Source organism: Tyto alba, unplaced genomic scaffold, assembly GCF_018691265.1.
Source record: "Tyto alba isolate M040663 unplaced genomic scaffold, T.alba_DEE_v4.0 Super-Scaffold_42, whole genome shotgun sequence".
In the NCBI taxonomy this organism is placed as follows: domain Eukaryota; kingdom Metazoa; phylum Chordata; class Aves; order Strigiformes; family Tytonidae; genus Tyto; species Tyto alba.
In genome coordinates, this window is record NW_024881318.1 from 41,109,268 (window position 1) to 41,136,888 (window position 27,621).

General features: G+C 42.7%; 1 protein-coding gene across 5 annotated transcripts in view; it reads left to right on the forward strand.

The window, feature by feature from the left end:
• Positions 1-12,620: 12,620 nt before the first annotated feature.
• FOCAD (focadhesin) overlaps positions 12,621-27,621 on the forward strand; it is a 134,268-nt gene continuing 119,267 nt past the window's right edge. For 4 of the 5 annotated variants that reach the window (XM_042804595.1, XM_042804600.1, XM_042804599.1 and 1 more), the window contains exons 1-6: positions 12,621-12,734; positions 18,951-19,100; positions 19,636-19,739; positions 20,219-20,307; positions 23,031-23,105; positions 26,145-26,299. In XM_042804595.1, the coding sequence (XP_042660529.1) occupies positions 20,251-20,307; positions 23,031-23,105; positions 26,145-26,299 (287 nt within the window). In that variant the 5' untranslated portion in view covers positions 12,621-12,734; positions 18,951-19,100; positions 19,636-19,739; positions 20,219-20,250. The remainder of the gene's footprint in view (positions 12,735-18,950; positions 19,101-19,635; positions 19,740-20,218; positions 20,308-23,030; positions 23,106-26,144; positions 26,300-27,621) is intronic. The other variant, XM_042804597.1, reaches the window with a different exon arrangement.

Consider the following 27,621-nt stretch of genomic DNA (forward strand, 5'->3'; position numbering starts at 1 on the left):
TTGTCTTCTCTATGGTTTCCTAACTCTGACTGCATGGAAGAAGAAAAGTGGTAGCGCAGCACCCAGGAAGTCTGTATTTGTAGATGTATGTCACTTTTATGTCTTTGGTATAAAACATGACCCAGGTGCTTATCTCATCATGAGAATTGTGAGTATTGTCCTTTACCCCAAGTTGAAAGCTACCCATAGAACTAATCCAGCTAAGAGTGTTGTGGTTTGACCCTGGTCGGCAGCCAATCACCATGCAGCCACTCTCTCCCCCTTCTCATCTGGCAATAAGAAGGGACAAAGAGCCAGGCTTGGGGTTCAAGATAGGACTGGGATGGGGAATGTCACACTTTATGGTCACGAGCAAAAGGCAGACTCATTAGGGGAAGAAAAAAAAGAACATACATTTATTACAGACACTGACAACACTTAACAGAGTAGGACAGTGAGAAGCATTGCCACATCTTGAGAACACCTTCCCCGACCCTCCCTTCTTCCCAGGCTCAGCTCTGCTCCCAATATCTCTAACTCCTCCCCTCAGCAGCACAGGGAAAAGGGGATGGGGCGTGCAGTCAGTGCTGCTGCTTCTTCCATCTTCGCTGGGGGGAGCTCCTGAAACTTGTTCCCTCTGCTCCAGCATGGTCCCCCTCTCACAGGAGACAGTCCTCCACAAACTTTCTCCAACGTAAGTCCCTCCCTTGGGCAGCAGCGTTCCCCACACTGCTCTGTTGTGGGTCACCAACTTTCTCCAACTGGATTCCCTCCCACGGCTGCAGCCCTTCCCGAGCTGCTCCAGCGTGGAACACCCCCGCATGCTGCAATCCTCCCAGCGCTGAATTACAACAGTGGGGTCTACCTTTTCCCACAAGACCCCAGCCTTCCTTGGGTACAGGAACCTTGATCATCCAGGCGAAAAGCACAGGCCATAAATCAATGTCTGCTCCACTGTAGATCTTCATGGGTGGCAGGTGTGTGTGTGTGTGTGTGGCGCCCTGCTGTCTCACCACAGGATACCAGGGGATCTCTGCTCCAGCACACCTCCCCCCTCCTTTCTTCCTCTATTCCTCCACTGACCTTGGTGTTCACACAGCTGCTGCAACTCCTCCTCACAAGTCCCACTGCTCATCACCATGTCCCTTCTTAAATATGTTATTGCAGAGGCACAGCTGATAGGCTCAGTTTTGGTGCAGAGGTGGAGCTGACTTAGAGCTGGGGGAGCTTTGAGAAGCTTCTCACAGGGGTCCACACCTATAGCCCCCTCCCCTGCTACCAAAAAACCCCACCACTCACTCACAGGACACAGAGCTTTTCAAGCTCACAGGAACAAAGGCCATACTTTACATATTTTGTAAAATAAGCTTTTTTCTTTAATGCTCAAATACCACTTCACCTTTGGCCACAGAAACTGACTAGTTTCCACTGCTTTTGGAAAAGAATCACACAGCATGATTCCAATAATTGTAATGTCTATGCTGGCAGACACAATACGGTCCTCCTCTCTGACATACCTGTACAGTTGCAATTGGCAGAACTGTACAGGTATATTGCTCTGAGATGAGCTATCCAAGAGCTGAAGGTTATCAGGTGACTATCACACATTTAGGAAAGTGGATCATGAAGACAGTAATTTTAATCTCATGTAGACTGAAATGTGCTAAGGTAGAAAACCTTTTTTTTTTTTTTTATAGGCACTTTTATGTTTTGAAAGTGCAGCTGAGGCATAAAACAATCTAAATACAATTCTTAATTGCATTCCCTGAATCCTTCTCAGGTTTTGCTGCACAGCACTATACAAGTGAAAGTAGAATGCAGGTTTTTTTTTTTGATGATACCCCAGTCTCAGGACTTTCTTTGCTGCAGCTGGCAATCTTTTATCTTGAATGTAGAATCTAGAAGATCATTACTGATTAAGGTGTTACGATATTATGAAATATAATTTCAATATAAAAACTTCAGGGGACTTCATGAAATGATGGGAATATAAAAGTAGACAGTGAGGTGGCCTCAAGAATTTGCGGAAATATATCCAGAACTTTTGACAGTTTAAAGCTGCAATGTTTTTGAAAGTCACTTATCAAGTTTGAATTTCCCACCTCTATTCTGATGTTCAAACAAAGACTTTTCATCACTATTAATTGCCATGTATGACAAATGAGTGTCTAGAAGACATGTTATCTTGTTACAGTGATCATCCCATGTTATTAAAAAACCAATAAGATTCTAACTTTAGGTTGAGTTAGTATGCATATGAAACATCTATTCTTACTTTGAAGTAGAATTCTTGATTTCTAGAAAGATTGTAAATGTTGTTTCTAACAATCTGATCCAATAAATCCTCTTTAAGACTGTAATTGAGGTTATATGATTCACTCTTGAAGACATTAGGCAGTACTGACCCCAGTGTTAGCCCCTGGTGTAAACCACTAGTGACTGGTCTCCAACTAGTTGTTGTGCTGCAGGTCACAAACCTTTGAGTCTGGCAGTGCAATGCAATGAATATCAGTTTCTGACACATTAATACATGCACAGGGTGTTCATAACTATCAATTAAAACGATGCTAATGGAATACAGTCTGGAGAATAGTAAGCAGAGTTGGAAATGGTTTCTATATTTTGGAAAAATACGAGAGAGTATTTGTTCAGCCTTAAAAATTCCTGTCAGTGAGAATCAGCCAGTTAGTGCTCTCCTGTTCTGAACATGTACTAGGAACTCATAGTTGCAAGTTGCCTACTCTATCTTAGGCACACAGTAAGTGCAAAATTATTCATTGGAGCACAGCCAATTTTTTGGGTTTGAATGTGAATTTCAGAGAAAATTATGTTGAGTATACATGGTATGTCCTGGTGAAAAATCCACACATTTCTGCATCCTCCACATATCCAATTATCCCAAAGGAAAAATGCTGCTAATCATAGAGCCATAGAAATGAAGGGATAGAAGAAGCCTCAGGAGATCATCTAGTATAACCCTCTGCACACAGGCAGGATCAAATGTATGTGGAACTAATCCAAATCTCTGACCTTCGCTTTATCTTGCTGTGGTTTCATTGTGAAGCTATGGGTAAATCTTATTCTCTCCTTTCAAGTTTTCTACCTGTGAAATGTGATAAAATTATTGGAATTACTATCTGAACAGTGCTCCGAAATTTAGCATTAAATATTACTTCCCCATCTTAGTTATGAACCATAACTGTACTTTTGATCCCACATATTGGAGGGACCCAATATAAACAGAATATAATACATGGGAAGTGTTCCAGCTCTTTTCTGTCAGATCATATATAATAGTTCTCATGCCACAGTATATAAATGCATATCTAAGATTACAGAGAAAGATACAGATTTTCCACAGACTTCAGGAGTACCTTTATTTGCAGCAGCTGAAGATCATGTTGACAGCTTTATGTAATTATTAATCAGCAAGTTTGAGCAGCTATTTAAAGACATTTATTGAAATTAATAGCAGAATGACCTGTATATGCTCAGTTCAAAAAGCAATTCAGTATTAAGATATTTAAGATGCGGCCCACAAAATGCCGAAGACATTGCTTTGGGACCAAATTCTTCACAGATGCCACCATGGGCTTTGGAAGTCAATGAGAGCTTTACAGACAGGAAAGCTGGAAGCAAATGAGAGTTTTTAAAGGCTAATGGATTTCAACATGCAGAAAGGAAATATTTACAGTGAACTTGCATGATATTAAAACGTTCCTAGGATCCCTTTATTTTAACTGCAGTCATGCCTCAACAACCCAAATCTGCTTGCAATTTTCATTTTTATGTGCTCAAAACCAAAATCATATTAACAAATCAGCAAATGTATAAACACCAGGTGATTGCTCTGACAGACAGGTGACTTAACAATGTCCAGGCACACTCAAATCTGAGGTCAAATCACAGAAATAAAGGAGCAGATATCCACATAGAATCAATTGGGTCCTCTCTCTCCCCAGTGGTTAGACTGACTGTACTCAAGCCCCTCTACAGGGACCAACTGCTAGGAACAAGCTGTGTGAGAAAGGGCCTTAGTGGGAGCCTCACCGCTCTTCTCAGGAGCTGCGCTTAAGCATAGCCCTCTCTCAGGGTCTTCCTGAGCTACAGTGCAGCCAAGACTGTGCCTGGCCTTGCACCTTGCTCATCCAGAACCTGACTGATAGGCTTGCTTTCCTGGCTGGGTCCCAGACAGACCTCATCACTAGGGGCTGCTGCCCCAGGACTGCTGGGCAGTGGCTAACCCTGGCCACCTCACCAGCCTCTTCAGCTCTTGTCCAGGTGCTGTGGGACTCTGCTCTGGCTGCTCCCTGGCTGTATGTAAAGCCTTTCAACTGATTCAGCTGTTCCCTCTTAACTGTGAAATACTTTCAGCTCCATCCACTAACAATGCTCAAGATCTCAGGGTCAGATTTGAGGGGGTTTAAATTTTTTTTCTTAAACCTAGTCACAGATGCACTACTTTTCTTCCAGCAAACAGAAACTATGTAACAGTTGAAATCCAAATATTCTTTTCAATTTACATATATACATTCCAAAAGAGTTTGGACTTTATCTGTTTTGATTTTTTGGGTTTGTTTTTTTTTTTTGGTTCGTTGGTTGGTTTGTTTCTTGTTTTTTTGTATTTAAATCAGTCTATGCGAAATAGAAGCTTCTTCCTCCTGTTGTTAACAGGAGTTGCAGTGTAGGATACCCCAACTGCAACAAGAAGGGTAAGTGTCTGCATGCAGTAAGTTATGCAGAACTGTGTTGTACAGAACATCTCAGCATCTAGTAAATGGAGATAGGATGTTCTGGCAGGACAGGATGGGTGAGTGCATGACCCAGACACTAGATACTCTACAACTGGAGAGGGCAGGACAACTCAAGGTAAAGAAGCAGCTACCTCCCACCATTTCCCATCTGGCCACTTGTGTCCATGAGCCAAAATGTCAAATACAACAGTGCTTATAAATCCAAAGCCATTTTATCCTGCATGCAGTATGCTTGTATTTGAAGGCCAGTTTCCAGCCTTGTCATTCACTCTGGATATACAACCCAGGTCAACCATTTAGCACTATTTCCTCAGTGTAAAATAATAATTATGTTAACATATGATACAGCTACTTAATTACTTGTACTGAAACATACGAAGAAATGTACTCAGTCTGGATTTTGCCCTGGATTTGCTTAATTAATGGCCTGAAGTCCACCAGCAAGTAGTACTCTATTGCCTCTAGCTCTACTGGACCAGTCAAGCCCTTTGAAAATGCAACAACACCATACAGCCACCCTTAACAAAACAAGAAGGAAAACAGTACCTCATCCAGGAATGTAGGAGACATAATGTGTCTGGAAATGTCACAAGCTCGACATAAAATGCACTAGTGGTCCTAAGTAGACCTCACTTGTAATACAACCAGTTATTTCATTTTAATCACAAAAAATGGATTTCTAATATATTAAATCCTGAAAAAACTCCATTTTAGTAGGTCAGTTGTAGATGGCCATTTTCAGTCATCTCCCAAGTAAGATCAAATAATGACTGGTTAGGTGAAGGAAAAACCCTGGTGAAAATGAAAGGGCAATTGGAAACTAAGAAATACTACTTCTTTGCCCACAAGATCATGAAATACATTCCTATGCATAACTAACTTGAGGGTTTATTAGATTGTGTTGGAGCAACTAACCAAAAGCAAGGGATGAAATTATGTAATTTGGCATTCAATTTATAGGCACACTGAAACTAAAAGTCATAAATGCATGTATTTTAATTCAGATTGGTTAAGCCAAGAGAACTAAACCAGGTGAAACAACAGAGAAGAAAAGGCAATTTGTTTTTTTTTTTTTCTTTTTTGTAGTGAAAATTTTGGCATAGTTAGGGCTTAATACCTCAGTGTCTTGGTGCTCTCTGACACTCACTACAATCAGTGGGAAACTGAAATGCTCCAACAGCGATAGCAATTAGTATTTGCCAGGGATATGTCTCAAACTTTCTCCATTACCCTTCAGCAGAGCAAGGCAGCCTAGTTATTCTGTGAACCTTGCCTGTGCTAATACAAAGTGAGTTCTTATCTATGAACTGTTGCAGAGTGAGGTTCACTAAGGCATTTCAAGCCTCATTTTCTGAGTTGCAGAGCACTCCCTGGCAAGTGTTAAGCAATTTCAACTCCAATTAATCTCAAGAGGCTCTGAGGATACAAACCAGGGACATTTTGCTCAATTCTACCCTCACACTGAACTTCGGTTGAAGTCCATGGAAGCTCTGTGTGTGTGATGGCCCTTCACAGCTGACTACTGTTTGCAGTAAAAGCAGCTGCATCTGAAAGTTTAATGCATTTTAAATAAGTCTTAATCTTAGTAATAAAGGCTAAAGACATACCTGACTAGGCTCACTTGCTAAAACTATATTTTATTATCAGGCTTAAGAGATTTAAAATAAATAAATTTTAATAGTGGCAGACTTTGCTGCTATTGATTTCTGCAGTATATTCTGAAGTGTGACTCCTTATTCCTTTCCTTCATTCTTAAAGCTAGAATATGTTCCTGGCTTGGATAAAACTCCATATAAGAAATGAGATATGCAGACTAGGCTATTATCAGTGATGATACTTTATGATTTTAAATTTGATGATAACTTTCACTGGGAAACCTCAGAGTACATTACAAAAGCTGCCAAGAGAACTTCTGGCATTTCCTGGAGAGCACTGCTACTGCATCACCTGTCACAGGATAACTGTCCCCTGACAAAACCAGTCAGAATGCCCTAGAAAAACTGTAACTGGAGCCAAGGACTCCTGTCTAGTTCCTCTCTTGGAAGATAATTTACAGGCCAGAGAACAAGGCAGTTTTTATGGATTTACTGACCTTTACAGAAACTCTCGATGCAGGTACTGTAGGGTGGTAGGCCAATTTGGCAGCCCAATCCAAGCCAACTGAATACTACTTTTATTGTTTTCTATATAACAGACAACATTAAGACCATCAGGAAATTATGCTGGAGACATCTCTCAGAGGTGTCAAATTTCTTTCAAATATGACTATTGAAAGCAGATTTAGCAAAATCATCTGCAGCTGGCATGAACTGCTTTGAATCAAACCCAATTATAACTTTGGCACTGATGCTGCCTTTGTAACTCCCAAGTATTTCTTTAACAGAAGACCTTGGAATCTGAGGACACTTCAGAACTACAGAAAATGTATCTCAGTTTCTGTCATGGTTTTGGCTCAGAAGGCAACTGAGCACCACACAGCCGTTCACTCCCTGCTTCCCTCTGGCACTGAGAAGGAAAAAATAAAGCGGAAGGCTTGGTGATCTGAGCTCAGAGAGCAACTGAGCACCACACAGCTGCTCCCTCCCCCCTTCCCCCCCAGTGCTGAGAAAGAGAAAATAAGAAAATGCTTAGAATTTGAGACAGGGAGGGATAAATCACCCATTATGGTCACAAGCAAAAGGCAGACTCATTAGGGGAAGGAAAAAAGAAGATAAATTTAGTACAGGCACTAACAACACCACCACTTAACAGATTAGGACAGTAAAAAGCATTATGACATCTTGAGAACACCTTCCCCCCGTCCCTCCCTTCCTCCTGGGATCAGCTCTGCTCCCAATATATCTACCTTTTCCCCCCAGTGGCACAGGGGGCAGGGAACGTGGGGGTGCAGTCAGTGCTGCCACTTTTTCAACCTTCGGTGGAGTAAGGAACTTCTGGAACTTGTTCCCCCTGCTCCAGCGTGGTCCCTCTCTCACAGGAGACAGTCCTCTACAACTTTTCTCTGATTTGAGTCCCACCCACAGGCCACAGTGTTCCCCACACTGCTCTGGTGTGGGACACCACCTTTCTCTAACTGGAGTCCCTCCCACAGACTGCAGCCCTTCCTAAGATGCTCCAGTGTGGGACACGCCCACATGCTGCAATCCTCCCAGCAGTGAACTACAACAGTAGGGGCTGCTTCTTCCCACAGGGTCCCAGATAGGCTTGGGTGTGACCACTGTAATTGGCCATATGGGGCCTCCCACAGGCCATAAATCAGTGTCTGGTACACCGCAGACCTTCATGGGTTGCTGGGGGGGGGAGGGTGGTGGCCACCTTTACGTCTCACCACAGGATACAGGTGGGTCTCTGCTGTGGCACACCTCCACCCTCCATTCCTCCTCTGTTCATCCACTGACCCTGGTGTTCATGCAGCTGCCAAAACTCTTCCTCACCAGGTTCCTTCTTAAATACGTTATCACAGAGGCACAGCTGATTGGCTCCAGCCTTGGTGCAGAGGTGGGTCTGACATGGAGTCAGGGGAGCTTTCGGAAAGCTTCTCACAGGGGCACCACTGTAGCCCCCTGCCCTGCTACTAAAAACCCCAACACTCACTCAAACCCTGGACAGTTTCACAGCCAGGCTCTAGGAGATCTGCAAATTGAAATGCCATCAAAAGCAATTTCTGTGAATTTAAGCATGTCCATTAAGAGGTGTTTTCTGCTTTTTTCCTGCTTCTGAGATCTAGGCATAGGAAAAAAGGTTATTAAAACAGATCATGACCATAAAACAGTAAATGGTTTAATGCAGATGAGATAGATTCCTTTTGTCTCAAGCCAGGGCTGAGTCTCTAGAGCTACGAAAAGGCCTTTGTAAGAGTGTTTGGGTTATGTATGCTCAGTGTTGTCATACATCAATCAATGTCCATAGATGACCCGCATGAAACTGAGGGTTTTGAAACCGTGCTGGGAATTAGGCACCACAGTCAATTAATCCAGAGGACAGATGTGATATCCCTGACATCCAGATGCCAGGCATGAAGTCAGTCTGGTGAGATGCTTCCCAAAGGAAGATGCTCCACAGTATAAACAGGATCAGAGCCACCAGCATCAAATTATTTCAAAAGTCTGTATGTTCCTTTCCCCTTGTCCTGGTTCAGGCTGGAATAGAGTTCATGTTTGTTTTGGTAGCTAGAGGAGTGCTGATGCACACTGAGATTTCAGGGACTCTCCAGCTCTGTATGCCCTCCCTGTGTTTGGGTGTGGGGGGGGAGGGGGTGGGGAGAACAGCTGGAGTGCTGGGCCCAGATTGGCTGCTATTCCATGTCATGTGACATTATGCTCACCATATCAAGGAAGGAGTGGGCGAGGAAGGCAGGTGTGCTCTCTCTTCTGGGATTGTTGCCGAGGTGTCTTTGTGTTCAGGATCGCTAGCCAGGAACAGGCAGGTGTCGAGCAATTGTATTGTACATTACCCGTTTATACTGTCACCATTATTCTTCTACTACTGTTATTAAACTGTTTATATTTCAACCCACACATCTCCCGATTCCCTTCCCATTCCTAAGTGGGGAAGGGTGGGTGAGCGGCTGTCTGGTGTTTAGCTGCTGACCAGGCTCAAACCACGACACTACTTGAGAGATGTCATTGCAATTTTCACCTAATTGAAAAACATTTTGGCCAATGCTCATTTGGGCAATAGCAAACTTAGCACTGTACTCAGAAACCAGGGGTCTCTTCTCTTGGGCGTAACATGGACCTGACAGACAGCTATAGAAGTTTCCTTGGTTGACATGCCACTGAGACACACTCTACCTGTCTAGACAAGCTCTGCAACATGGCAGCTTCAAAAAGAAAAGGCGGTTGGCTAAGAGGCTATGTGGCAAGAAACAAAATCAGTCACTATCAAAGTGAAGGAAAAATGTGGATGTGGTAGCAGTTGGGACTGACTCAATATCTGCCCCAGCAGTATGCAAGGCAGGGACCTGAAAATCTGTACTGTGAGTCTTGAAGAAGACACTGTATTCCAGGAGTCAGTGATCTTGAATAGGCCATGTCTGCTCTATTGGGCCTTATACTTTGGGCCAAAGCCCGCATGTTATTGATGCAATCTGTATTTTATAATATCTTTGTGAAAGGTAATGTGTACATGGATCAAGGGGTGGAATGTGTTGATCCTGACCAGGAGACTATTGTACCTGCAGGAACTGGAGACCCACATCACAGCTGACATAAGCAGGTGCAGGAGTGTGCTGAACTGCACTGTACTGCATGTACAGTGTGGCCTTCAGGCCTGGGTTATGCTGCACAGGTCCCTCCCTTGGCACAGGACAAACTCAGCCAATGCACTGCACCGTAACTGAGGAGCCTGCAGGCAGCTCCCATTTGCTACTGGTGATTACATGTCCTGTGTGGCCTTGCCCTTATCTGAACTGATGTATTAAATTCTCATGTAAACATCCTTTATGAATAGACTTTTCTTGTAAGGAAATGGTATAGTAGCTCAAACAATCAAAAAAGGAGGAACCTCTCTCTGTACATGGGATCTGTGCAGCATGCCATGAGTGCAGGATTCCCACTATGTAAAAGGACACAGGATTTATTTGCTATCTACATTCCTCTTTCTGTTTTATTAGCTATTGTATGAAGACATTTGCTGCCAGACATTTCTTACTGAGATCCAGAAAGAGCTCCGCATCACCTCTCTCTGCCACCTCATCCTCCACTCCCTTGTACAGAAGGTGGGCACCCCACTCACACTCTCCACTACTGAGAAAATGCATGGCTGTGCAACTCTTCCATCAGTCAAACTTACTGTGATGGCAGAAAGCCACACTAAAATACCCACAAGAGATACCCTGCTTTCCCTTCATCTGGTCAGCATGTGAAGACCTCAAAACCTTAAAGACATTAAATTCCACTGAAAGTCTTTTGTTGTATGTTACCAAGTAGAACTACTAATGGCCAAAATTAGTACATTTACTGCAGATTGTCCCCTCTCCATTCAGGTTTTTTTTCTCTAGTCTGACTGAATAACAGGTTACACAGACTTCCTAAGTATTCTAACATATAGCCATCCATACTTATTTATAAAACACCATTAAAGATCTTTAAACATATTTAAGACAGTGATTTCACAAATTCAACAGGTTTGGGGTCCAGCTGTCACTTAGGTTACTGACAGAACAGGGTATCAAGCAGCATAAATCAGGCCCAAGCCACTTCAGACAGCAGTGCATGCTCTACTGTGTCTGAAGAACTAAACGGAGAATATGAGGCCCAAAGTATCACACAGCATGTCAATAATGAACCAACCTGTCAATAGTGAGATGCTCTTAGATGAAGCAGAAAGGTTGGAATGGGAAGAGAAGACTAAGAGCTGCGTTTTGATTCATGCCATTGCCTACAGTCACCTAGAGACAGACTGAAATGTATCTGTGTGAAAGGTACTCTGGGTCTTTTTAGCTGATCTTGGGATATTGCAGCTTCAGCAGCAAGCAGACTTGTGAGTCCATCTTGGGCTCAGTGTACTGAGCCCGAAGCCATATCACAAGTACTTGGATGTGTCATTTGCAAAAAGTTACTGTGAAGAAGTCATGAGCAGAAAACAAGCAGTCTACATGATCTATGGGATCTGACAGATCTTCACTTTGCATGTACACGTGTAGGCAGATCAAGAGAATACAGTTTTGTTCTCTGAGTCACCTTCGGGATTTCTCTGGCTCTTGAAGTGTCAGTGTGTGCCTCCCCACCAATAGAACAGAAGCAGGGCAGGACCCTTTGGATGTTATAAACTGCCTATGGCTTTAATTGGTGAACCTGGAACCAATACATTAAGATACTAAGCAATTCCCTAGTCTTTTAAAACTAAGAAACAGTTAAAAAAAAAAAAATTAGATGGGCTTGCCTACATTTACTTTTGTTTCATGTTTGTCAGCATTTCAATACTTTCAGCTCAAACCAACTCACAGTACACACCCTTGAGTTACATCAGAAATAATCTAGCCCTTTTCAAATAAATTTCTTTCAAACTACTTGTGACTTTCAATTAAGATATTTTTAGTAAGAGCCATTCTGGTGTTATACATGTCTTGTAGAAGTTGTCTGTTGCTTTGATGTTCAGGAAAAGAAGTACTGTTTTGTGTTAAAATAACAATCTTAAGAATACAACCACTTTAGTCCCTGCTGCATGAAGCTTTCTACCTGTTGGTAGCACAGCAGTCATCAAAACACACCAAAGCTGAGCTTAAACTGTTCTGCCTTTGAGAAAGCTGCATGGGAGCATCATTTATTCTTCATGTCCAGTGTCTTCCCGATGTCCCTGTATCTTCTGGTCACTGCCTGTCAAAAGAAGAGACTCACTCTGCTGCAATTTCAAAGCTAGTAAAGATGTGGAGTTTTCCTCTTTAGGGAATATATAATGAATGACCTGATCCTTTTCAACACAAGTTATACTGCTTCTGTTTAAATCTTTGGATTTAAGTCTGCATTTCAGTTTGCATGTAAGGAAGTGCCCAAACAGGGCCCCGTACTACAAGACCAATTCATGCCCCACATCCTGCACAAAAGTCAGGGCCCAAAGCACTCAGGCCCGCAAGCACAAGTAACCCGGCCAAACCCCGCGGCCACCAGCTTCGGCTAGGCGAATCAGCGGGAAGCCACGCTGCCCTCACGGCGCGCTCACGCAGCCACATCACAGAGTAGCAACCCGCTGCCTCAGAGCGGTCTTGACACGAAGGCACGGCGGACGAGACCGCTGGGTTTACGTGACCGTGGACCTACCCAGACGGCCTATCGCAGGCCGCAGCTCCCTCAGCCCCGCCTCCCCCCGCCCCAGCGCAGCGGCGCCTGCCCGTCAACCTGCGCGCATGCGCCACCCGTCGCGCCGTCGCCGTCGCCGACGGGGCGGGCGTGGTGTCAAACTGAGGGGCGTGGTCGTGTTACGCTGGGGAGCGGAGGAGTGGGGTGGCGGCGGCGGGAGGTGCTGCTGGAGCCGGCCGGGTCACTCGGCGAGTGAGGCAAGGTGAGGGGCGCGGAGCGGAATGGAGGCGAGCGGCGGGAGGCGGCGGTGCTCGCGGCGCAGACGGGGCTGGCGCCGAGGCGGAGGGAGCAGAGCCGCGCAATGACCGCTGGGCTCCCGCCGCGCCTGGACGGGCGCGGTGCCCGAGCCGCGGCTGGGTGGTGGCGGGGCCGCCGCTCCCCCGGGGCCGCTCCTCGGGGGCGTCCGGGATCGGGCCGCGCCGTGGGCGAGGCCTGCAGGGGATACAGCGGCGGTGGGGGCACCGGCACCGTGTCGGGCCGGTAGCGAAATAACAACGATTGCTCCTTTTATTGAGTTGTGGGGTTTAAAACTTACTTTTTTAGAAAAGGCTGGTTATTTTGAGGAGTTGTGAAGTGTTGCACATGTGATGCACAAGCGGTGGGAGTGTTTGCAGGTAGTCTCTGAGGGTTTGGTAAGAATGTGGATTTGAATCAAGAGTCCTGAAAAAAAAAAAAAAAAGTGATAAATATAGGAATTGCGATCTCAGTGCTCCCAGCGATCCTTTTCTGTTATGTAGCTTAGCTTACCTTGTCGTAATTACTTCTGGCAAACTGGCACGGACCAGATCTGAAGGTGTTATGCCATGATAACCCCTCTCTGCTTCAGTTGCACTAGGAATGCTTCTCCTGCTTAGCATTAGGATGCAGTATTGGGTTTGGGTGGCAAGGTTTTGGTAGTGGGGGAGGGGGGCTGCAGGGGTGGCTTATGTGAGAAGATGTCAGAAGCTTTGCTTATGTCAGATGGAGCCAGTGCCAGCAGGCTCCACGACAGACCTGCTGCTGGCCAAAGTGAGTGGACAGTATGGTCACTGGATGGTTGGGCTGAAAGGATGGTGATCAGTGGTGCAGAGCCTATTAGACTGGCAAGTAATGCTGTCCTGCAGGCATCAGTAGTGGGCCCAACACTGCATAGTGCCTTTATTAATGACCTGGATGATGAGATGTATCGCGCTCAGCAAATTTGTGGCTGACACCAAATTGCAGAGAGCATTCAAAGCACTGCTAAGTAGGGTGGTCTTCGGGTGGACCTGGACAGTCTGGAGAAATGGACTGATGGGAACCTCTTGCAGTTCAGAATGGATCAGTGCAAGGTCTTGTATCTGGAATTAAATAAATCCATACACCAATGCAGGCAGGGACGGACTATCAAGGAAGCAAACCTACAGAAAAGGCCCTAACAGGCAGTTCTATTAGACAGCAAGATGAAAATGAGTCAGCAGTGCACTGTGGCAGCAAGGAGGGCCAGCTGCATCTTAGGCTGTATTAGTAAGAATGTGACATCTGTGACCATGATTGTTTCCCTCTGTGTGGTATTTGTGAGTAGCATCTGGAGTGCTACATCCAGAATTTGGGGTTCTCAGTACAAGAAGGACACCAGAGCAAGTCCAGTAGGAGCCGCCAAGATGGTCAGGGGTCTGGAGCACAAAATGTAAACGGGGAGGCTAAGAGAGTTGTGCCTGTTAAGCTTGAAGAGGGGAATGCAAAGGGGAGACATTATTGCTGTTTGCAACTACCTGGTGGGAAGATGCAGAAAAGATTATATACAAATCAAAATTTCTGTTAGGTATTAGGGAAAAGTTGGGGTTTTTTTACTGTGAGGGTTGTTGAATACTGGAACAACTTGTCCAGGGAGACTCCGCCACTGGAAATTTTCAGGATTTGACTTGGCATAGAGCAAGCTGGTCTAATCAGACCAATTTTGATGAGGGGATTTGACTAGATGACCTCTGGAGATCTTTATTTCAAACCTAAACTCTGATTCAGTGATCCTTCTTGGGAAGAGTAAACATGGGCATGGATTTATCAAGGAAAATTATGCCTGTCTCATGTGATTGCCTTTAGTGGAGGATAAAATAGCAGGATTTGTTAAGACAAGGGCAGAGCTGTAGATGTCATTTACCTCAACTTGAGCAAGGCTTTCAACACTGTCTCCTACTGTGTTCTTATGTCAAAGGTAGGATGTTTGTCCACTGCCAGTGCTGCCATTTGGGCATACTAGAGGAACAGCCTAATGAGAACCTTGGGAATTTCAACAGTGACAAATGCCCTGTCTTGCCCCAGCCCTTACAGTACGGGCTGGGGAGGAATTCTTTGGAGATGGTGTTACAGCCTGGACTGGGAGCCCAGGGAGTCATAAAGGTTCTCTGATTCTCTCGAGTTAAATTAAAGTGAAACAACACCAAGCAACCAGTTAAAATGCTTTGCTTGTGGTAGAAACAAGTTAAACTGGGAAAAGTATAGTAAGCAATGTGGTCTCTTATTGATAAATCTATAAGAAATAAAAGAAAGGAAAGAAAAGGAGGGAAAGCGAGTCAAAGTATCTGGATCACCACCCAGGTTCCAGCCTTGTCTCAGGTCTGGTGATCTTGGGTGGTAGGTGCACACACAGCAAAGTTTTCGTCACCTTTTAAGTTTATCTTATCAGCTGCTTAGCATACTAGACAGAGAGGCAGGTTATCCCAGGAACTCATTTCCATGAGAGATGAGGTGATCTTGTTCCCTCCTACCACATTTACTTCAGTTTTTTTTCTTCTTGGGTAGTTGTCCAGCCTTTAGCTAACCAGCCTTTTTTGAGGCTTATCTAAGGAATTTGGCGCTACAGCAGCAAGGAAGTAGAGCCCTGTATCCTTCAATACACTCCGCCCTTCCCTAGGCAATATTCCTTAGACTAATGACAAAGGCCACAACTTGTCCTTGATGCTTTCTGTGTCAAGGAATGTTTGAGGCATTGATTCTTTCAGTTCCGTACACCACCCTGTGACTCAAACATTCAGCAAAACTTGAAGGTAAATATCTTTAAGGGTGGTAATTCAGACATATTGAACAGGGGGGGAAGGAGAGGAAACAATATGAGAGATCATACATTTCACTATATCAGTGCCTATCATTACAAAAAATACTGACAAAATCATAAATCCAATGTTTATGAGTGTCATGGTTTGGGCCTGGTCGGCAACCAACCACTGCAGCTGGTCACCCTCCCTTCCCCCTCCCCACCTTGGAATGGGGGAGGGGATTAGAGGGGTGAAGGGAGACTCGCAGGCTGAGATAGGAACAGTTTAATAATGGCAATAAAACGAGAACAATGATGATGATAGGGAAAAAAAAGAAATATATAAATAGGGAACGTACTTTGTAATTGCTCACCACCTGCTAACCAATATCCAGCCCGTTCCTGGGTAGTGACCCTGAGATACCAAGATCCCACAATCACAATCCCAGAAGCGAGAGAGAGCTTCTTCCCAACCACCCTTCCTTTATATAGTGAGCAATGATGTTCCATGATATGGAATGTTTCATTGGCCAATTAGGGTCAGGTGCTGTGGCCGTGCTCCCTCCCTGCTCCCTGTGCCCTTGCACATGGGCAGAACACGAGGAGTCGGAGAGTCCTTGAAGTCTCCAGCGGCTGAAAACATCAGTGTGCTGTCAGCATTCTTCTCATACCAAACCCAAAGCTAAATCCAAAACACAGCACTCATCTAGTCCCTAAAAAGGAATATTAACTCTATTTCAGCCCAAACCAGGAGAATGAGTTATCTTCTCCGCCATCCTTAACCCATTTCTTTTCACATTCTTTTCCAATTTCACAACTTTTACAACAGTTCTTTTACTTTGCATTTCCATCAACACTTTCTGCTAATGCATGCATTCCGTTTCATAACATCATTTGATTACAGGATGTGTCTTATGTATCCAAAATGAGGATAACCCTGGCAAATGCACGTATCTCAAAGTTTCTTAATCATTTACAACTAACTATTGTCAATTACAAAAAATGTTTAAGGAACCAAGCACGTTCATAACGAGAGCAGTCATGGTGAGCATAACCACTCCATTTGTTAGGAATTTGAATATACCAGTCTCAGGATAGTGGAACATTATATTACTGAGTTGTCCTGCTATACTTTTGTAATGGGAATGAGGCAGCCCCCGACATTTTCCTTCCATTGTAATACACTTCTGATTTAACATTTTTAGTTTCTAATACAAAACTTGTGCAAACTTGAAACCTGCTGATGCAGATGTAGGGAGGTCCACACAGAGACCTTGGTCTGTCTGATTCCAAATTTGGACAAATCCAGTAATCAGTTTCCATGCCGGGCTGGATTGCTTATCCAAATTCCCAGCTGGCTGAGACAAGATTATACATTCACAAGAATATAAACTTTTCCCTCACAATCTTTCCTTAGTAAAGAATTAAAATTACAAATGACAATTAACCAGTAGCGTAAATAACAACTGATAGAGCCAGGGCTAATATGGATCCTTCACTGTCCTTCTGTGTTTTTCTCTAACTCTACAAATCACAAATACAAAGCACATATAAGTTAAAATAAGGGTATTAATATATATACATAAGGAGACAAAGAAGCTTCTGTAGTGGATCTGTAAAATACATAACATCACAGGACACATTAGAAGGATGGAGCAATCCGTCTGGTATTGATTCTATGTTATTTTTCATGGGTATTGGTGGCTACCCGGCCATATAAATTGAGTGGTTTCTTCAGGGTCAGGGGTACCTCCTCCATTCTTGAGAGGTCCTTAAAACTGGTTGTCCCGGACAGTGTAGCAGATTTGAGAGACAACAGAGACTGTGGCTGGAGCCTTTGCCCTGTGAGGAGGGTATGTGGGACTGGGTCTGGTTCAGCTGGGAAAAGGGACAGCTTCAGGGCTACCAAATAGCAGCCCTGGCACCAATGAAGACACAGCCAAGCTTTTCACATAATTCTGTGGCAGAAAAGATCAGGCTAGTGATGAAGAGAAAGCTTTTATCAGTCAGGACAGCTCAGTAAGGTGGTGCCTTTGCTGTTCTTGGAGGTTTTCAAGCCCTAATAGGAGAAAGCCCTGAACAACCTGGTCTGACCCAATTGTTGAACTTTCTTTGACCAGAGGTTAAGCTAGAGGCATCCTTAGGTTTCTGCCAGTCTTAATTATCCAGTGATCCTGTAAAATTTCCAGGTATTCCATATGCATACACAAGTGCCTTTGCTGAGGGTGAATGCCGAAGTGTGAAGAACTGTCTTGATGGTATTTAAATTCATTACATTGCATTGATATAGCTGTTGCATTGTACCTAGCTTGTAAGCATTTTAGTGTACATTGATTGAAATTGAGGAATAGTTTCTGATTCGGGGGAAACAGACTTCTAGTCTGCTTAGAATAACTGATATGTGCTTCCATTGAAAATACATACTGTGCTTTTAATGATCCTCTACGGTACTTTCTCTCTTTAATGTGAATAATAAAAATTACCTGGTGGCAGATAGCATGTAATTCCAGCGCGTTTGTGTCAAAACTACCCAGGAAGCAACCTTCCATCGTTTTGCTGCTTGTTAGGTAGGACTAGAGCAGGTTGTTTTTTGTGACTCTGTTGGTATATACAAATAGATTGAAAGCATCTAGATCCACTGGAGGTATTGGATGTGCATAACAGATCTAGGTATGTCTGGAGTTGTTTGCTGTAGTGATCATACTTCTTTTTTTAAAAAAGCAAGATGTCAACTCTAGTTTAATGTGTGTTCATTTATCATGTGGATACCTATTGTCTCAAAATGCAATTAAATCTGTTCTAAAACAATACAAAACCATACTGGCATCATTCCCAGTGCAGTAAACAGGTATTATTTTCCTCCTAAATTTTCAGAAATGTAATTCCCAAGTGTATGGAAATATTTTGCTGCTTAACAGAGGTGCGCCATCACGACTTTAAAACCAGTAAGGTTATAAAGTAGGTATGTTTATTCAGTGCTGGGTGCATGGGGGGAATCATTTCCTCCAAATGCACGAGTGGCTTGGAGCCAAAAGAGGCTCCTTTTTATTACGTAGAATGTTACATATGTATCACAATTCCAGGAATAGGGAGGGAATATTACAATTAGTGTAGAGAAATCCTTAACAAACATATCATCCCTTCCCGCACCGCCCCCCCCCCCCCCCCCCCCCCCATGTAATCAGATAAACATAAACGGCATGTCTTAACAAAACACAGGGCATGTCTCAACCCCCAGGTGCGATGTTTCCTGAGGGTGGGGGGGGACCATCTGGTTAATGTTTCCTTAGATCATAACTGCAGGAATTTATATTAATTGAGATAGTAACTATTTATTTTGACTTTTTCCTGCTGTGAATGGTATATGTTGTGATGCCTTCTGCATTTGCATGTTTCCAGGGTTTAATTCTGTCTTTTTGAAAATAGGTGGCAAGATTCTGAATGCATCACACTGATAGTGTTAGCAGTCGCAATCGTGAAAGAACTTATCTACACCAAGCAGATAAGCAGACACTTCTTTATTCCAGCACTGGGGAACACGGGTGATAACTCTGCCAAAGACGTGTTTGCAGACAGGTACAAAGCACAACATATTTATACACTTTTTCAGCGTAGTCATGGTTACATAGTCATGGTTACATAGTCATGGTTACATAGTCATTTTAACTCAAGATCCATAATCAGTACCCATTGTTTTGATTCAGAGTCCATAATGATTCCTATAGTGATTAAGGCAAACACCATAATAGTTATCTGTTCCTAAGGGCCTCAATATACCTTATATTGTCATAGCTGCTATAACTCCATTTTAAATCAAGGTCATTTTTTTTAAGCTAAAATCAAAATAATCTAGGATTCAAACTATATTATTATTTGCAACAATAGCATGTCTTGAAATTAGAGTACTGTGCACGTATGTGTTTTCTTAGTGCTTTTTGCAAAGGATTACACTTAGGTTTTCCGCAAGTGTTTTCTTTAAGGAAGCCATTTCAAGTGACTGGAGGAGTGTTTACAGTAAACTGAATATTTGTGTCTGAATATTTGCTGTTGGGCCAGCAGTTTCACTGGTGTGCAACAAGGTAAGCTGTGTTCTGATTTGTCTCCAATTTAGGTTCCTGTGTGCTTGTGGGTGTCCCTGCATGTTTCAACTTAGAGAGGGTTTTTTTTGTCAAGTGTTCCAGCCTCTTAACTACAATTACATGTACAGTCTCACAGGTGGGTCATTTGTTTGTTTTTACTTCTGGTTTTGCATGAAATAATTGAAAAAATTGTAGAGAATTTTGCATTTTAAGTCATGTTTTAGAAACTGAACACTCCTTTTGAGTTGTACTATTTTCAAGTCAATGAGGTATCCTTAAAATGCTGTCAAGGATAAATATTCTCAGAGTACACATGTGCTGTGCCATTTGGAACTGTATATTTGCTCCAGCTTTAAGAAATGTTGATCACCCATTGTTTGTGCAAGACCAATGAGTATTCAGCATTTCTTGAGTTAGGCACATAAAGCAAGGTGATATGGTAGACTTAAGAGGGGGGAAGAAAATACTTTAATGCTTACAACTGCTGTTAAGTACAACATAAATCTTGGGTTTGTGTTTTTTTGTTTTTTTTTTTAATTGTTTTTTTCCTGGCAAATAGCACACTTTCTTTCCTAGGTCTAAGTATATATATATTTTTTTTAATCTCTCTTGCAGAGTAAGAGTTAGTGTTGTATGGCAGAGCCAAAATGCTGGATGACATCAACAAACAGCTTGAATTTCCTAATGCAGTTATTCAGTCACAGGTATTTTTTTTAAAAACATTAAATGAATTGTCTGTGGAAACCTTTGTTCCAAGGCCTTGGCCTGACTATAAAAAGGTGATAAGGAAGACTTTTTTTGTTTTTTATTTGTGTGTTTGTTCTCCAAAAGCAGAAAACCATAGAAGTAGGGAAGTTGCAAACAAATGCTGATTGCCTTATCTGTGTAATCCAAACACTGAACATAATTGCTCATCACTGTAAAGTCTCTGCATGAAAATCAGAAACTTTCCAGGACTAGAAGATTTAAGTGGAGCCAAATGGTTTCTAGTGACCCTATGATCTTGAGATAAGCCAGGAGTTACCAGATGTCATGTGTGGGGTCAAAATACTTGACAATACTTTATAGAACCAATTTTAGGACTGATCTGTTTTCTTCTTGTGTGATGAGAGTTGAAGAACTACTACAGTCTTGTCTATCATCAAAGAATAACGATGTACAGCTCCACTGTGATAAGCAGATCAAACCCCTTTATTTTGAGATCCATTCATTGGCTCCTGATCATGTTCACCTGAAACTTTCTCATGTGCATAAAATGTTTGTCACAGTATTTTTAATGGAGAGGAAGAAAAAAATAATAGGGTCTGTTTAAAAAATACACTTTCCTTGCTTTGGTCATCTCTTATTTCAGTATTAAAAACTTATCACTTCAACTGTAAGATTATTGCTAACTTACCCATTTTCTTTTTCTGTTTTGAATTCAGGATTAAATATGTAGTCATTTGGTTGATGGAGTAAATTGATGTGAATGTGGTCTGTGCAATCTAGTGTCTCTGCCTTTTCAGTTCACCTTAGTCCATACAGGTTTACAGTAATTAAGTTTGAAAGAGAGACACAGAAGTCCCCTTGTGCTCACCTCAGCATTTAGGAGAGGAAGTTGTGTCCCTGAAAGCTAGAGTTCATCTAAGATGTAGTGTCTTGTAAAGTGTCTTGTACTGCAGACGAGTTCACATCATTACTAGCCTTGATAAGTAGAACTTGGCATCTCTGAACCAGTTCATTTTTCTTCAGTGCAGAATAATGTCCCCATGGTACAAGTATTGCTGAAATGTCTTGGCTCATCACTACAGCTACACATCATTACAGGCTTCTGTTGTGCTTTGGTTGATTTTTGTGCCGTGCTTTGGTTGTTTTGCTAGTTTCCACTTATATTCTGTGGACCTCTGAAAAGCACACTGTGATCTTCAAACTATAATCAGGCCAGGATTCCACTTCATGACAGATGGCATCTCTTCCTGGGATGAACCAAGACATCTGCTCTGCAGAGCTTGTAATCCACACAGACAGGGATCAGCAGAGTAAGGAACTTGAACATAGATTTGTAGGTCAATAAGTTTTATTGGTAAACTGAGTTCTTGAAATACAGTGGGCTAACCCACATTTGACTTTCTTGTATAGCTCACTGCAAAAGCCATTTTCTATTGATAAGCCCCTTTCTGGTGTAATGAGAGTGTTTTAAGAATGTTGATATGAATTAATTTCTGAAGTTCCTTATAAGCAGGAAAAAGAAAAAAATAATAGATTCACTTGGTAAATACACTAAAAAGATCTATTCTGCTTGGGGAGCATGTTGTTGCTCTAGCAATGGGATAGCTGCAGAGAAGCAGACGAATATCTGACTTTGCCCTGTTTTCTCGTTCTGTATTCACAAGAGTATGATTCCCAAATAATAAAATTAATTTTTAAGTTAAATGTGTTAGAGTGCATACCCAGACATGTTTTTGTTTCTGGCTTCCTAGTTTACTTTTTCCAAAACATTTTGTGTTTTTACTGTGAAAAAATGTTTTTCTCCCTCTTACAGAAAAGGTTTTCTGTGTAGCAGTATCAATGATTATGAAACAAGACAAAGTAAGGCATTAGAAATGAGTCAGAAAACAGAAGCCTTGATTCAAACACTCTGAAGCCTTTAAGGGTATTTCAGTATTTCAGTCCACATTTAGATTTTTAAAGGTGATTTGAGGAAATCAGACATTCCTTCTATTACAATAGAATGAGATGCTTAAGCTGAAACCTCAAATAAACAAACATATGCCATTCTTTAGAACTGAATCCCTCATTCCTTAGAACTGAAACATTTATTTTGGAGGACCTTGAAAATGTAAATTGTGTTCACGATCTCTGCCACAGAATAGCTTTATGAGGTATACCATTAACTTCAAATGCCTTGTTTAAAGTAAGTGAAACATTTTTGGCAGTAGATATGCTAGGGGATATTTAAAGTGCCTAAGGTATGATAGTATGTTTGTCATCAGTGTTTGGCAAAACTTGATGCAAAAATTTGGGCAAGTTGCTTATATTTGCTATGTGCCTCCTCTTCCTTCCGCTGCTCTATATAGTAAAGGATTTAATAATTACCAGTGCTATTAAGTACACTGAGATACAGCAGTGGAGCTGTAAATGTCTATCACAGTCAATGCATTAAAATATCTACAACTCCTGAGTATGTATCTGATTCTAATCTTATAAGAGGTTTGTACAAAGAGACCCTTGGATCTTTGAGGAGCTCTCTGGAAGTTTGTTTCTCTTCTACTTCAGGATAACAGTGAAAAGTAGTATGCCAGCATTATGGAGATTTTTGGCCCTAAAAGGTATTTCAACTTCCATGCCAATAAGTTTGATATTTCACATAGATCATTTGCAGCAGCAGTGTAAGTTCTTCCTAATGGAGAATTGGAAATAATGTTTTTTATTTATTTCTCTCTTTAAGGCAGTGGGTCACCTGATTGCTGCAGTACTGAAAGAAAATGTTTCTTTGGAAAAGATCAGACAGGCCTCTGATCAGGTCTGTGGGATTCTTTCACTTCTGTTTCCTCTCCCATCCATATGTGCTTATGGTTTCTTATTCCCCAGTGTGGGTCCTTAACAACATGTGTCTGGGTGTACAGGTAGAAATGGTAAATCTCTGGGGTAAGAAGGGCAGTTTTACTTCCATCAGAAGACTTAATGGCCAAAGTTTTAATTCTGCAGAATACCAACATCTAGCTATAGTGAGTTTAAGAGTGTTTTATTTGAGTTTATTTATGTTACTGCAAGTGAAGTGCCATATGGTGAGACATTGTCACTTGAGTAGGAAGGTCTCTCGCGTCACTATAAAAATTGCAGAAAGTATGGCATTTCACATACATGTATTGGTGTTATGTTTCATATTAGCTAAGTAAAGCTTATATTTCTTTGAGAGAACATGGTGCAAATGCATACTTTGCCTTTTACTTGAGTCGGGCTCACTTAAGTGCTGGTCTGTGTTGTTAACTGAGAGGCATATGAAATGCTGGCATGTCCTGGGTTCATCTGAGATAGGGCTAATTTTCACAAGATGCTGAGTAGGGGCACAGCCAGGATACATGACCCAAACCAGTCCAGGGGATATTCGACACCATGCTGATGCTCGGTATATAACTGGAGGAGCTGGCTTGGGGTTGGGGGGTGATAAGGGGTGTGGGGGGGTGATTGAGGTTCAGAGAGGGGCTGAGTGTGGGCTACTGGGTGGTGAGCAATTGTGTTGTGCATCACTTGCTTTGTGTATTAGTTTTATCAGTATTGTTGTTGCCAGAGTTTTCTTCTCTTCTTACGGTGTTCTGTTAAACTGTCCCTATCTCAACTCACAGGGTATTACTTTTTTCCTCCAATTCTCCTCCCCATCCCACTGGGGTAGGAGGGGAGGAGTGAATAAGTGGCCTTGTGGTGTTTTGTTGCTGGCTAGGCCTAAACCTTCATATGACGTTATCAAGAGTCACAGCAGTGTAGGAGAGGTGGTAGTTAGGATTTTCTCCTCCATTTTTCCTTCCCAAAAGCTGACTTGTACAGAAATTAACAGAAAATTATTTGTGGATTTTACCTGCCAGTCTGAAGTCTTAAAAAAACTCAAACTCACACTAGCAAACTGTCATGGTTTGAGCCTGGTTGGCAGCCTAACACCATGCAGTCATTCTCTCCCTCTTCTCTTCTGGCAATAAGAAGGGACAGAGAGCCAGGCTTGGGGTACAAGATAGGAATGGGATGGGGAAAAAATCACACTTTATGGGCACGAGCAAAAGGCAGACTCGTTAGGGGAAGAAAAAAAAACATACATTTATTACAGACACTAACAACACTTAACAGAATAGGACAGTGAGAAGCATTGCCACATCTTGAGAACAACTTCCCTTCACCCCTCCCTTCTTCTTGGGTTCAGTTCTGCTCCCAATATCTTTACTTCCTCCCCCCAGCGGTGCAGGAAAAGGGGATGGGAGGTGCAGTCAGTGCTACCGCTTCTTCCATCTTCGCTGGGGGGAGCTCCTGGAACTTGTTCCCTCTGCTCCAGCATGGTCCCCCTCTCACAGGAGACAGTCCTCCACAAACTTTCTTCGACGTGAGTCCCTCCCATGGGCCGCAGCGTTCCCCACACTGCTCTGTCGTGGGTCACCAACTTTCTCCAACTGGATTCCCTCCCACGGCTGCAGCCCTTCCCGAGCTGCTCCAGCGTGGGACACCCCCGCATGCTGCCATCCTCCCAGCACTGAATTACAACAGCGGGGTCTACCTTTTCCCACAAGACCCCAGCCTTCCTTGGGTACAGGAACCTTGATCATCCAGGCGAAAAGCACAGGCCATAAATCAATGTCTGCTCCACTTCTTCATGGGTGGTGGTGGGGGCGCACTGCTGTCTCACCACAGGATACAGGGGGGTCTCTGCTCCAGCACACCTCCCCCCTCCTTTCTTCCTCCATTCCTCCACTGACCTTGGTGTTCACACAGCTGCTACAACTCCTCCTCACAAGTCCCACTGCTCATCACCATGTCCCTTCTTAAATATGTTATTGCAGAGGCGCAGCTGATAGGCTCAGTTTTGGTGCAGAGGTGGAGCTGACTTAGAGCTGGGGGAGCTTTGAGAAGCTTCTCACAGGGGTCCACACCTATAGCCCCCTCCCCTGCTACCAAAAAAACTCCACCACTCACGCAAACCTGGGACACAAACCCAAATCAGAAAAGTGCTGAGTTTTGATGTGAGGGACTGTTGGAGGTGTGTAGTTTCTCTAACAGAAACTCCTTCAACAGTCCTGATCAAAATCATGTTCCAAAACAACATTCTGTTTTGAGCTACAAGCTGACTCTTCCTATTTGCCACCTCCTGAAAGTATTAAACTGAAATATAGGAACATCTTATAAAATGCCAAGAAGCAGAAGGTTGTGCCGCTTAGACATTACTAGCTCCCTTTTTTATTCAAGAGTATTTTGCAGTGCTCAGTTGTTTAAAAATGTTTCTTATTTCTCCATTTGGTTGCTACAAAGTGAGCAAACTAACTTGTAAATGTAAATTTAACATGAAAACAGTCATCAGTTTTGATGGATGCTGCCAAATCTTTGTGCTTACTAGCAAATGGAGAGAACTGAGAACTTCATAGTAAGTAAAGATGACTTACCTCTGGATAGCCCTTTGTATGCCTGCTCTAGCTGTCTGCATTACACCTTGCTGTAGACATAGCTTGACATAGCAGTTCTGAGTTGTCTGCAATTGAATCTTGATCTTTTTATGGAAAGCGAAAGTGGTTATAGCCTACCTCCATAAGCACAGCTGAAAAATTTGTTTACCTTACTCTTTTTTTCAGAGATTCCCGTCCCTACTCAATGCATAGGCAGTAAGGGGCACGAAAGTGGGAGCTGTCATGGGTAAGGTCTCTCTTGGGTATAGAATCTGTACCCCAGCTTCCACTCTTGTGCTCTCTAAGATTTCAGGAGAAGCTGTTGAGCAGGTTTTTGTTTAAAAGTATGTTTGAGATGAATGAAGAGAAAATCAGTGTCAGCCTGCTCATTGCTTTTTACTGTCTCATGCTTTTTACTTCAGACTCCTGCTCTGAACTTGCTTTGGGAGAAGTGCTGCAGTGAGAATGTTGTCTTGCGAACAGCCTGCTCTGAGGCGTTGGTGGCACTTGTTGCAGAGGAACATGCTGAGCTTGACTATGTTCTTCATGGAGCTGTCAACATAATTCCTTCAGCAAGGTAGTGTTTGATTGCCTAATCTTGTGTCTTTTGTCAGCTGGTTATCAGTTATTGTTTTTCCCTTGTAAATACATGGGAGGAAGAGAAGTTCTGTAAATGACAATGTCTCCAAATAAGTTGTGTCATTAATTAAGGATGTTGCTTTGCCACTCTGCTGAAGGCTGTTGCTTTCATCTTGGCGGTGTGTGTCTGACTTAAGAACTCATAGAGTATCCTATGCATGTAAGCTGAAATTGTTAGCACTTCAGACTAATGCTCTGAACTTCGAACTGTGGAACCTCAGAAATCAATGCACTGCCTAGTTTTGTTGCCCCCGTCATGGGGAAGGGGGGAGAAAATGTCAGCAACTTCCTTTATAGGGGGAGGGAAATAACTTCCTAAACCGTCTGTCCAAATAACTAGTTGCTCAAATAGAGTCACCACAGGACTATGGATGGGGATTAGGAATGCTGGGTTTTGTTTCCTTGTCTGCTGAGCAAGAAATCTCTTTACCTAACTCTGCAGCTACTTTTACAAAATTATGCAAATAAAATGCCTGCATCTCACAATGATGTTTTGATCTAGTCTACCTGCACAATGTACTGAGCAAATGCAGTTGTGGGGGATAAAGGCACTGTGCATAAAATATATAAATGGGAACCCCAATGATGATTGGGAAGATACTTCCATTCAAATCTACCAACCTTATAAAGTTCTTTAGGTTATCTTTCTCTTCTAATTTTTGACAGCTAACTAGATTTCTGTACTAAGTCTTCTAATTTTCTTCCTAGAGAATGCTAGAGCTGGGTTTAGGCAACCCAGCTAATTGAGGCTACATCTGTGGTATATTTTGCTGGTGAGCTCAGCATAGAGGTTGCAAGAACCACACTATTCAAGATGCATTTTTCACCCCTTCTAACCTTCACATAATTAATTTTAGGCTGAAGTTTCTTATGGTCAGTCTGAGCCAAAGGTGAGTTTAGGTTTCAGTAAACTAGTGAAATGCTTATTAAACCTGGTATTTTAAAAAAGACTGTTTCTCTCCTTGTGACTTGCTTGTTTACAACTAGGATCTTGCTGTGGTGTTGCTCATTCTATACTGAGTTTACAGCAGATGGTTATGGATCCCTAGGAGATATTTTGTAAATATATTTTTATAAGATGAATAATTTCTGCAAACCTCTGTCCTCCAAAGGACAAAATTTTAGTAGTTCAGTTTGGGGTTAAGGGAGGAATCTGCATTGCTAACAAAGAAGTAAAAGCACTTGTGCTTAGACTAAGAGAACCTGAATCCTGTGGGTTAACATGGAGGGAAAGTTTCATTAGCTGTGGCTTGTAGACTA